The 12,326-nt window shown below is 38.2% G+C and overlaps 1 protein-coding gene across 7 annotated transcripts in view; it reads left to right on the forward strand.

The window, feature by feature from the left end:
* LOC127416530 (serine/threonine-protein kinase MRCK beta-like) overlaps positions 1–12,326 on the forward strand; it is a 118,055-nt gene that overhangs the window by 77,041 nt on the left and 28,688 nt on the right. For 3 of the 7 annotated variants that reach the window (XM_051655964.1, XM_051655965.1, XM_051655968.1), the window contains exons 13-21: positions 51–161; positions 1,990–2,237; positions 2,539–2,644; positions 2,765–2,889; positions 3,781–3,886; positions 4,786–4,848; positions 7,221–7,369; positions 8,904–9,001; positions 9,199–9,278. In XM_051655964.1, coding sequence (XP_051511924.1) covers positions 51–161; positions 1,990–2,237; positions 2,539–2,644; positions 2,765–2,889; positions 3,781–3,886; positions 4,786–4,848; positions 7,221–7,369; positions 8,904–9,001; positions 9,199–9,278 — 1,086 coding nt within the window. Of the gene's footprint in view, positions 1–50; positions 162–1,989; positions 2,238–2,538; positions 2,645–2,764; positions 2,890–3,780; positions 3,887–4,785; positions 4,849–7,196; positions 7,370–8,903; positions 9,002–9,198; positions 9,279–12,326 lie in introns of all 7 variants that reach the window. The other 4 variants (XM_051655967.1, XM_051655970.1, XM_051655969.1 and 1 more) reach the window with 2 other exon arrangements.

Raw genomic sequence — 12,326 nt, forward strand, 5'->3', positions numbered from 1 at the left:
GTCCTCATGTCATTCATATTGATTGTTTTTTTTGTGTGTGTGTGAGATAGCTGGAGTCTCAGCTGGAGGATGCGCGTGCCGAAGCCTCTAAGGAGCGTAAGCTCAGAGAGCACAGTGAAGTCTACTCCAAACAACTGGAGAGTGAGCTGGAAACACTCAAGGTCAGAGATCACATCATTCTTAGTGTGCTTCTTCTCTTACGACTTATAATAGGAATAGTTCACCCAAAAATGAAAATTCTCATTATTTACTCATACCATCCCAGATGTGTATGACTTTCTTTCTTCACCAGAATAAAGAAATTAAGATTTTTAGAAGAATGTCTCAGCTCTGTAGGTCCATACAATGCAAGTGAATGGTGGCCAGAACTTTGAAGCTCCAAAAAGCACATACAGGCAGCATAAGTAATCTCCAGTCTCCAGTGGTTAAATCCATGTCTTCAATTTTATTTGTATAGCCCATTTTTACAACAGACATAATTTCAAAGCAGCTTTACAGGAAATTATGCTATAACAGAAAATAAAATTGTAATGCCTTAGTCATCATTGTGCGGTTTGATAAAAACATGATTGTAGATTGTGCCTAAATAAGTAAATCATTTTTGTATTTAGACCCCCATTAAGCAAGCCAAAGGCGACTTAAGGAACAAAAAAACTCCATAAGACGTTGGTAAATGAAGAAAAAATAAGCTTGGGAGAAACGAGGAGCGATGTGATAGATGTGGGTGAGAAATAGATCAATATTTAAGTCTTTTTTTAAACTATAAATTCCCACTTTTGACCAGCCCCGACAAATAGGTGGTGATATGCACAAAGAATGGAATCATCAAAAAAACACAAGGAGAACGTGAAAGTGGAAATTTGTAGTAAAAACAAAAAGCACTTGTTTCTCACCCACACCTATCATATTGCTTCTAAAGACATGGATTTAACCACTGGAGTTGGATTGATTACTTTTGTGTTGCCTTTATGTGTTTTTTAGAGCTTCAAAGTTCTGGCCACCATTCTCTTGCATTGCATGGACCTACAGAGCTGAGATGTTTTAACTAAAATTAATCTGTGTTCTGCAGCGGAAAGAAAGTCATACACATCTGGGATGGCATTAGGGAGAGTAAATGATGAGAGAATTTTCATTTTTGGGTGAACTACTCCTATAAGCCATGACAGTTCTTTTCCACCATCATGTAGTTTATTAGCCTAGTGAATCTTTCTCCTTGGGTGAATCTCACATGTTTTTCAAAGAAAATGAAAGCATATTTCTAGGACCATTGAAAGTAAATTACTTTAGAATTACTTGATGTTAAAATACTTTCTCCTATCTCAGCTTAATATGCAGAGTTAATTATAAGCAAGCCATTCATAAGCCATTGTTTTATTTATTTGATCAGCATGACATAGGACTATCCCACCATGATGTATGAAAAAAAATCACATTACAGTAATGATCATTTTTCTTTTTATTTATTTATCCTAATGGTCCTAAAAGTAGACTTTTTCTTTAATAAAATTATGAGATACTATTATTCATACTCCTTTTTTTTTTTTTTTTTTTTTGGCAATAATATCTGAACATGTTCTTTGTTTTGTGAGATTCAACCCTTTGCCTCGTTTTTTTTTTTTCCTCAATGATTCATCTGTTCTTTACCTTCCATGGGGAGCGTTTATTTTAGCTATCAGCTGGCTTCCTCCTTTCACCTATTAACCCCATATATCACCTTACTTTCCCTCCGTGCTTTCTTTTTCCTCCTGCCTTGCTTGGGATATCCTGCATGCTTATAATTAGCTGGATGTTCCTGCTTTCTTTTATGACTTGACCATCTGCATGAGAGTCAAGGAGAGCAGCTCTCCTCCTTTCCCTCTTTCCTCTTGTCTGTCTATATATATATATATATATATATATATATATATATATATATATATATATATATATATATATATATATACACACAGTATATCTGTCAGAGTCTCTCTCCTTCTGTATATCTCTCAGATGAAGCAAGGAACTGGTCGCACATCAGTCCTCAGTTCAGAGACCCAGCAGGAGCTCACCAAGGTGAAGTCAGAGCTGGACAAAAAGGTGTTGTTCTATGAGGAGGAGCTAGTGAGGCGTGAAGCCAGTCACACTACAGAACTGAAGAACCTGAGGAAGGAGCTCCATGATTCTGAGGGCCAGCAGCTGTCCCTGCACAAAGAGCTGCTGGTGCTTAAAGACAAACTGGAAAAGGCCAAGCGAGAACGGTGAGGAGAGCTGCAAACTATCTGCAAAAGTGACAGAGTTTCATTTGCTGTTTCATTTTAACAAATTTGATTTGATTCCAGATAGGGAATTAGGGATATAGTGGGCAGATCTATTAATTGGACTACACGTTTCCTTTTTGAGGTTATCATACTGAAAGTTTATCCCATTGCTAGTTCCACTTTTGTTAATAAAAGTGATAGTTTTGAGTAAATTTAGAGTGAATATTGTTTAAAATAATATCATCAGCCATTAAAACACCCATATCAAACACTAATTCCATCCCCCTCTCCATTTCCACAGGCAAAATGAAATGGACGACTCCCTGGGTGCCCTGAAGGAGAAGTATGAGCGCGAACGCAGCCTCCTCTCTGAGGAAAACCGTAAACTCACTGCAGAAACAGACAGGGTAGGACTTATGCATGTCATTTGGCTAGAGGCAGTGTTTGAGTGTCAGTCTGTTGGAGTGACAGTCAGTCCGTGTTAAGGTGAGCATTATACACTGAGCCTGATATCTTCTCCCCTGCAGCTCTGCACTTTTGTGGACAAGCTGACGGCTCAGAACATGCAGCTGGAGGACGAGCTCCAAGATCTGGCTTCAAAAAAAGAGAGCGTGGCGCACTGGGAGGCACAGATCGCTGAGATTATCCAATGGTGAGAAGGACATCTCTAACATGCAGTACAATGTTCAAAGACCATTTGTAGCTATTCAGCAAAGAATATCTTAAATGAAATAATTAGGGCTGTCAAAGTTAACCTAATTGCCGAACCCAACTCTTGCACACGTTCATTTTGTTTTCCTTCCTTAAAAAGGATCTGAATGCATTAGGCCTGTTGCGATTATTAAATAACCGTCTCATTATTGGGCATTCAAATTCCAATCACATTTTAATGCCCAAATAAGGGAATTTGAAGCGAATATACTGTATAAATGCTTTGAACGGTGCGTTTGTGTTTCATTCAGTTGAACTGCGAGTCCAACCGTCACTGAGCCGCACTGCGGACGTCAAACAGGTTTTTTTTTTACGCACTACAAGCGTTCTGATGCGCACTGTTAGCAGAGGCTCGCACCAAACTCCCGTGAAAATATAAACAAACAAGTATAAACTTTGATAGTGAATGCAAAGTGCTCCGGTTTCACTTTAAACGATTGTGTAATCGCTAATGTTCCTGGTTCATACAGGCAGTGTTAATAACATGCAGTGACAGAGAGGAGGAGACACACATTTACTCTATTTCTGTGGAGTGCTAAAATTATTAAATGAAATCTCAAAAGATTTTGCTTCATGAGAAATAAGGGCCTGTGGGTTTAATCAGAGCATTAAAATAACGTGAAAGTGAAGAAATTCGGACAGAAATATTTCACTATTGCATAATATAAAAATATCTAATATAAATATAAGTTCATCTTTTTTAAAGTTAACAAAAGAGATTAATCATGATTAAATAAGTTAATCGATTGACAGCCCTAGAAATAATATAATTATTGGCTTGCTCATGTTACAGTTAATTGGTTGAATTGCTGATGACTGTGTGTGTTTGTAGGGTAAGCGATGAGAAAGATGCCCGTGGCTACCTTCAGGCTCTGGCCTCCAAGATGACAGAAGAGTTGGAATCTCTGCGGAGTTCCAGTTTGGGATCCAGAACGCTGGTACACATTACTAACTCTTATTCTCTGCTAGTTGCTTACCTTCCCATGCTGCATAATCAGGCTTTCACACTGAACAACCAGTTAAACAGCTGATCTACTGATATGTTCCATTTTTATAGCCTTGTGTGCTTCAGCTAAGTAGGGCATCTGTTATGATAGAGAGAGGACATCATCTAATTTTGTCAGTAAAAGGGTTATGCAGTGGAAATCAATCTCTCTCTCTCTTTTTCTCCCTCTCTCCAACTCCTCCGAGTCATAGCACAGTAACAACGTGAGCTGATATAATTAAGACCAAGATAAGTATGTTCTGTTGAGTGCTTTAAATAGCAAATCTAATGGAAATTTATTGAATGGAGGTGACATGTTAAAGTTGTAGGTGATGGAGGTCACGTTTGATTTAATATCCTTCACTAAGGAGGTTAAGGACAAACTATAGGAAGGAGTCCCTTTTCTCCCTTGAAAGTGCTCTTTGTTTTTGCCATAGTGGGATCTGCTGTTTGTGGCCCAGAAGGTTTGGGTTGAAGCCATCATCCAGAGATGTGGTCAGATTTGCCTATTCTCAAGTTGAACTAATTGGCCTAATTGTAGGGTTGCTACAGGATATGATAGAAAAAAAAAAGTCAATTGAGTTTTGGCAATTGTAAAGGATGTCATAAACTTCCTGTGTTTGGGTCACTAACAAAAATATCAGACTGATTTCAATAAAATGTCATGATGTGTGGTTTTCTTGATTTTAATGATGATTTTTCTCAAACATCCGGGCAAAACATTTCTTTTTGAATATGATTTAACATTACTCCCTTCTTGCTCAAATATCTCTTAGGGAATCTAATCAGTAGGTCTGTTCAGTTTTTGATGTTTTTTTGTTTAATTTTTGGGTACTTTTATTACTATATCAGCAAGGCTCTGGAGTAAACATCCCAACCCAGAGGTCTATGGTAGCACCTTGGGTCACCAAGCGGGTGAGTGTCTCCATCAAACCTCCGATCCTTTTGGAGCAGTTCCAGGCAGAAGGCGGCGCAAAAGATTGTTCTCTTGGCGACTTGCCAATCAATCTCTCATTCATCTGTCCAGGCTAAAAATCAGGGTTATAAAAAGCAGTGTATTACTGCTAAAATTTGAAAAGGCAGATGAATGGAAATGCTGCATCAGCTCTCCTCATTGCTGATCATATTTCATAAAACATGGGAAACATTTCAGATATGCACACGCCCATTACTCTGACAAGGTCAAGTGTGTATACCCTCCACTTTCTGCTTGCATGATTTTTAATGGATGTCAAATTGGTTGCACTGAGAAGTCATTAGAGGAATAGTTCACCTAGAAATGAAATTTCTCAATTTTCTCACCCTCATGCCATCCAAGATGTGTATGACTTTCTTTCTTCTGCTGAACACAAACGAAGATTTTAATAAGAATATCTCAGCTCTGTAGGTCCATACAATGCAAGTGAATGGGGACCAAAATTCAAAAGGCAGCATAAAAGTAATCCATATGACTCCAGTGGTTAATTCATGTCTTCAGAAGCTATATGATAGGTGTGGGTGAGAAACAGATCAATATTTAAGTACCTTTTTTACTATAAATCTCCCTTCCTGCACAGTAGGTGGCAATATGCACAAAGAATACAAATCGCCAAAAACAAAAGAAGAATGTGAAAGTGAACGTGGACATTTATAGTGAAAAAAGACTTAAATATTGATCTTTTTCTCACCCACACCTATCATATTGCTTCTGAAGACATTGATTAAACCACTGGAGTCGTATGGATTACTTTATGCTGCCTTTATGTGCCTTTGGAGCTTCAACATTTTGGTACCCATTCACTTGCATTGTCTGGACCTAAAGAGCTGAGATATTCTTAATCAAATCAAAATCAAATCAAATCACTTTATGGTCACTCAACCATATACACAAGTGCAATAGTGGGTGAAAGTCTTGGGTGCAGTTCCGAGCAACATAGCAGTTATGACAGTGATGAGACATATACCAATTTACAATAAACATCAGATTACACAACACAATTTACATATCTAATATACACATAATCACACACAACACAATATACAAATAATAATATACAATGTACAGTATACAATACACACTATATATAATACACAGTATACAATAAAAATAGTACATATAAAATATACAGTAGGTTGTATATAAGCACATGAAAGAAAGAGATGGCATGAGGTTGAGAAAATGATGAAAAATGAAATTTTGGGGGTGAACTGTCCCTTTAACTTGATAAGCTTGAACAAAAGCACAGGTGGTGCAGTCGTCTTGTATTTGATTTTCGGTGAATGTGTTGGCTATTTCTGGCAACATGAGCAATCATTGGCAACATGATGGTCGTGTTCTGTGACTGGACAAAGTTGAGAAAAGTTGTGCAGCCTACTAATAACGTTACGGCATCTGCAGTTGCAGAAACGCCTAATAACAATCAACAGTACAGTGACCACCAGCAATAACATTGCTGTCATTACAAAAAAGGCTAATGGCTTGATCGTGAGTGTATTTGAGAGCCTCACAGGAAAGTGCACGAAGTCTCTGCACTCTAATGTAAAGCTGATGAGTTTTGCCAGTAATATTCCCCTGAACGCCACTCACTGCCACCCACTTCCCATCAGCTGTGAAGTCACACAAGCCAAAGCCACACGCAGGAGATATACTCCTTTCCCAGAAATGTTCATGCGTTTAATCAATGAAATAGATGTAATCCTCTTCTCTCATTCTGTAATATTCAGCTGTCCTTCAGCCACTCGCTGTCTGTCTCTCTTTTGTAAATCACTGTCTTGTTGGCACATTTCTCGTGGAGACAAATCTTGTCTTGTATAGCTACATGCTGGAATGGCTTGCTGACAGCTGAGATCAAGAGCCATTAATCTGTTGGAGATCTGAGATAAGCCTCTCACGAGTCCTCGAATTTATGGAAAATGTATCTAAAGGGATTTAATTGTATTTGTGCTAAAGAGAATTTTCGGTATCTTATGTTTGGTGGTGTAGTCTGATTGGGCGTGCATTTTTCCATGCATGCTGCTTCATTTGTGCTTTTGAAATGCAATCAAAAGAGCATTATATCTGTTTATCAGAACATGAACAAAACATGTGAATATTAAATCACTGCTTCATTTTACTGCTTATTGATACTGTAGAAACCGGATTTTATGATCCACGTTTTTGTCATCTTTAAGACAGTCTTTTACGGTTATGGGATTCTCTGAACTAATGTAATGTGAACTTCCACATCATAATTCAGCATACAGAGTGGCTTTGTGATGGTTTTCGTTCTGGCTTCTCTTCAAAGCTTGCATCTCCTTTCCTTGGCCAGGATCCCTTGTGGAAGGTGCGTCGCAGTCAAAAACTGGACATGTCTGCCCGTCTGGAGCTGCAGTCAGCCTTGGAAGCTGAAATCCGTGCCAAGCAACTGATTCAGGAAGAGTTGCGCAAGGTCAAAGCTGCCAACATCTCTTTCGAGGGGTCAGTGTTTGATTGTTATTCAAAGCAACTTTTAATGTCGATATGTTTGCTTGTGTAGATGTATGACAATTAAGCAGATCTGAAGGTCCGTTGGACTGGTGCTTATCTTTCAGATCAAGGATTTTAATAGCTGTTTCTAAGAAACTGTGATTACCTGCTGCACACCGCCTGTCTTATATTCAGTACAACAGCAGTATTACGCATTTGATATTGCTTAATTTGAGATAAGAATTAGGAGATAGTAGCCGACATAGCAATATATATATATATATACACTCACCAACCACTTTATTAGGTACACCTGTACACCTGCTTATCTAATCAGCCAATTGTGTGGCTGCAGTACATAAAATCACGCAGATACGGGTCAGGAGCTTCAGTTAATGTTCACATCAACCATCAGAATGAGTAAAAAATGTGATCTCAGTGATTTCGACCGTGGCATGATAGTTGGTGCCAGCGTGCTGGTTTGAGTATTTCTGTAACTGCTGATCTCCTGGGATTTTCACACACAACAGTCCCTAGAATTTAATCAGAATGGTGCCAAAAACAAAAAACATCCAGTGAGCGGCAGTTCTGTGGACAGAAATGCCTTGTTGATGAGAGAGGTCAACAGAGAATGGCCAGACTGGTTCAAACTGACAAAGTCTACGGTAACTCAGATAGCCGCTCTGTACAATTGTAGTAAGAAGAATATCATCTCAGAATACTATTCTGAGATGTGGGTTGGCGCTGTTTTGGTGGCAAGAGGGGGACCTACACAATATTGGGTAAGTGGTTTTAATGTTGTGGCTGATCGGTGTGTGTGTGTGTGTGTGTGTGTGTGTGTGTCTATATCTATATATATATATATATATATATATATATATATATATATATATATATATATATATATATATATATATATATGCAGTATAAATATACTACTGTGTGTGTGTGTATATATATTTGTATGTTTGTCTTGTTTTCCAGTAAAAAATATTGTAACATCAACAAGATACATTGACTTACGCAAAGATATGTCTTGTTCTCAGAGAAATCTAACAAAATTTAGTGAGGTTTATGCTAGAAAACAAGAACCCATTTGCCAGTGGGGTGAAAAAAAAATAAAGTTAATTCAAGTTTTTTTTAGCCCATTGGCAAATAGGTTTGTCTTGTTTTAAGCATACACCTTACTTAATTTTGTTAATTTCTACAATAAGAACTCTTAATATCTACTTGAACTATGCTTCTGTAGTAAACGTATTTTGTTTTAAGGATTTTTAGACTTTTTTGTGTTTTGATTTTTGTATTTTTTACTAGAAATTAAGACAAAAATACAAATTAAGAAAATGATTTTTACAGTATTGTTCTTCCTGCAGAATGAAAGGTCATAGGTTCAATCCCAGGTAGTGGCAGTGCTAAAATCATTGTACCTTTTGATCAAGGTACTATCTCCAGGGGGGTGTCCCTGCAGGGATAATGGTCAAGACATTTTCCTATACTGTGTTTTTTTTTAAGGTAGTCTTACTATTTGGACTCTGTGTTTTTACAGCAAACTGAAGGATACGGACGCCAAGAACAGAGAGTTGGAGGAACAACTCGACAACATGAAGAAGGAAATGGAGGAGAGCCGCTCACGATCAGACAAAGGTGAAAATGTTGATCGACTTCATATGACTGAGCTGTTGGGTGGTCATAAACCATGAGCATATTATCTCATCTGCTCTCTGATTTCATTCACGACACTTTGAACTGAAATTAGAAAAAAAAAAGATTTTTAAATTAACTCTTCTATATTTGCATAATTTGATATTGCTCCTAACAGTTAGGTATCCTCTCAACTGTAGGTCTGAAACTACCAGACTTCCAGGACTCCATCTTTGAGTACTTCAATACCTCTCCCCTCGCCCATGACCTGACATTCAGAGTGAGTGCTTCTGATTATATCTAGCCATCTACTGCATTATCCACCTTAACAAGCCTCTTTGTGTTAATGACATCATCGTAATGACCTCCAGCCTCAGAACATCAGAGAAGTAATGGGTTGTTTATCAAAGCGATGAGATGAGAATTGTAGAGTAGCCACATAAAAACGAAGTATACACACACATTTATGAATGTCTAGCAACTGGCAGATGGATACTGTTTTGTGATGTCCCGGATCCACTCAGCGGCCTCGGTCATCTGCTGATCTGATAGTCTGCTTGTGTAGATGTGATATGAGGCGTCATGCCCTGCCTCATTTTGAAATCACTGACTCCCATCAGCTATTACGTAGCTCTCGGTCACATGATACTAAAATCACAGTTTGCGCTGGAACAGTAGATGATGATGATGATGATGACTAAGGCTTGGGCAAATGACTTGCTACTATTATTTAGCGAAACCATTGAGTAAGTTTAGTTCCTGGCCCAGTGACCCGTCATCCTTTAATTAGAGTCCATGGCAAATAGATGATTATGCAAACCTGACACTCTGTTTGACTGATGACCATCTTCAAATCAAGGATATTAATAGCTCTTTTTAGAAAACAGCTTCCTTATTTTTCCTATAAGAGGAACAATGTTGCCTCACTTTAAAATGAAATAAGGCAGGGGTTCTCCACCTTTTTTGTTAGCTGAACGCCTGTGATATCTACTTGCAGTACCTCTTGAGATTTCAAGCAATGTTAAAAAATACAATTAATCAAAAATATAATGAATCTCATCACATACTTGAATGTTCACATGTAATGTTGCATTTGAAATGTTTCTATTGTTATTTTTCTTATTCTTTTTACACTTTAATTTGAACTGTTTTTATTATACACTTTTTATCTCATTTAATTCGGCATTTAGATTTGAATTATCTTCAAACATCTCAGTCTTAAGGCAAGGTCACATATACCTTTGCACGCCGACATTCCACATGCGAAATAGTAATCTCAATGGGAATCCGCACAATTAGGAATTTTTTTCCGCTGGCGAAGAATTTCCCTACTCGATTTTTGTGTGGGGTTCAATTTTGTTTAACTTTTTTTTCCGTAGGTCGCGATTATTAAATAATCGTCTGATCGCGGTTATTTGATCTAACCATGGTTATTTGAGAGAAATGTGATTTTTATGCACTTCAAATTCCAATCACATTTTAATGCCCAAATAAGGGAATTTTAAACGAATATATAAATACCATCAACCGCGCGTTTGTGTGCCATTCAGTTCATCATTCAGTCCCATTAATCACTGAGCCACACCGCGGATGTCATCCAGAGCAGCTCCTGTCTGGAAGAGCGCGTGAACCGCTTCTCAAGCACTCTGATGCACGCGCCATCAGCGGATGCTCGTGCAAAACTCCTGCGAAAATATAAACGAACAAATATAAGCTCTGATATCGAACGCAAAACACTCCAGCTTCTATTTAATTTAACGATCGTGAAATGGCAAATGTTCCTTCTCATGTGCTCTGATGTGCGCGCCGTCAACAGAGGCTTGCGCCAAGAAATTAGGACAGAAATATTTTACTATTGCATAATATACATATAATAAAAATATATAAAATAAAATGTAAAAGAATATATTAGGGTCCTGGGTAGCACAGCAAGTAAAGACGCTGACTACCACACCTGAGTCACAAGTTCGAATCCAGGGCGTGCTGAGTGACTCCAGTCAGGCTTCCTAAGCAACCAATTGGCCCGGTTGCTAGGGTGGGTAGAGTCATGTTGGGTTAACCTCCTTGTGGTCGCTGTAATGTGGTTCTCGCTCTCGGTGGGGCGTGTGGTGAGTTGTGCGTGGATGCTGCTGAGAATAGCGTGAGCCTCCACATGCTATGTCTCCACATACACATCAGACGCAGAGGCAACTGAGATTCGTCCTCCGCCACCTGGATTGAGTCACTACGCCACCACAAGAACCTAGAGCGCATTGGAAATTGGGCATGCCAAATTGGGGAAAAAATAAATTTTATATATATATATATATATATATATATATATATATATATATATATATATATATATATATATATATATATATATATGTGTGTGTGTGTGTGTGTGTATATATATGTATATATACAATCAAATTTCATAATCGTGACAGCCCTACCAATTCTCAACATTAACCAATAGGAAGTTTGGTTTTGCAGTGACCTCTATGTGGGCAGTGCGTTGTACTTCTTCACTGAATATTGGACTAGAAAATCATTGATTAATTTCTTTATAACGTCACTTTTCCGGAGTATAAAGTATAGCATAATAGATGCTGCTTACAAGTAATTTTTGTGGGTTTCACACTCTCTTCATATCCGCCCAGGCCGCCTTGTTCTGCGAAATTTCGATGTGCAAAGATAAATGTGACCGCACCTTTACAAAGCCCCTGCACTTCCCTCATTAACCCCTAGGGGTTCACAAACCCTAGTTGAGAAACCCTTGAATAAGGGACCAGTTTTTCAAATATTTGGGCAAGGTACTTAAATGGGAACCAAGCTGTGATTTGAGACTCATGGGATTGTATATGAAAAGGCTTGAAGTCAAAGCAAGTTCAAAAGACCAAAGCTGTTACCTTTCACACTTTTGTCCCCCTCAAAAAAAAGGACTCCGTCTCCTCCTCATCCGCATCATCTCTGCTTGCGTTTTGGGATGAAGTAAGTTTGCTGAACAAAGCTCCTCCCTATCTGACCTTTAACCTCGGCAGGAGTGATCTGTCAGCAGACAAAAATAGTGCTTCTTTGCATTCTCACCAAAGATGATTGCAAGTTTTAATGTTTTCAAGCATTTCAGAGCCACTCTTTAAGCTTTGCTTGTCTAAATAAAACAACATTTAAATGACTTATACTAAGCATGCCTGACATTATTGACTTAACAACTTACTTTCAACCTAACCAGCATGCCCAACAATTTGTAACATCTTTTTGTCTGCTGACCGTGTTCTTCTGCCTAGTGCGTCCAGACCCCTAGATCCAGTTTAATCTAATTGTAGGTGCTAAAGTTTAGAAAGTC

The sequence above is a fragment of the Myxocyprinus asiaticus genome, chromosome 25 (genome assembly GCF_019703515.2).
Source record: "Myxocyprinus asiaticus isolate MX2 ecotype Aquarium Trade chromosome 25, UBuf_Myxa_2, whole genome shotgun sequence".
NCBI lineage: Eukaryota > Metazoa > Chordata > Actinopteri > Cypriniformes > Catostomidae > Myxocyprinus > Myxocyprinus asiaticus.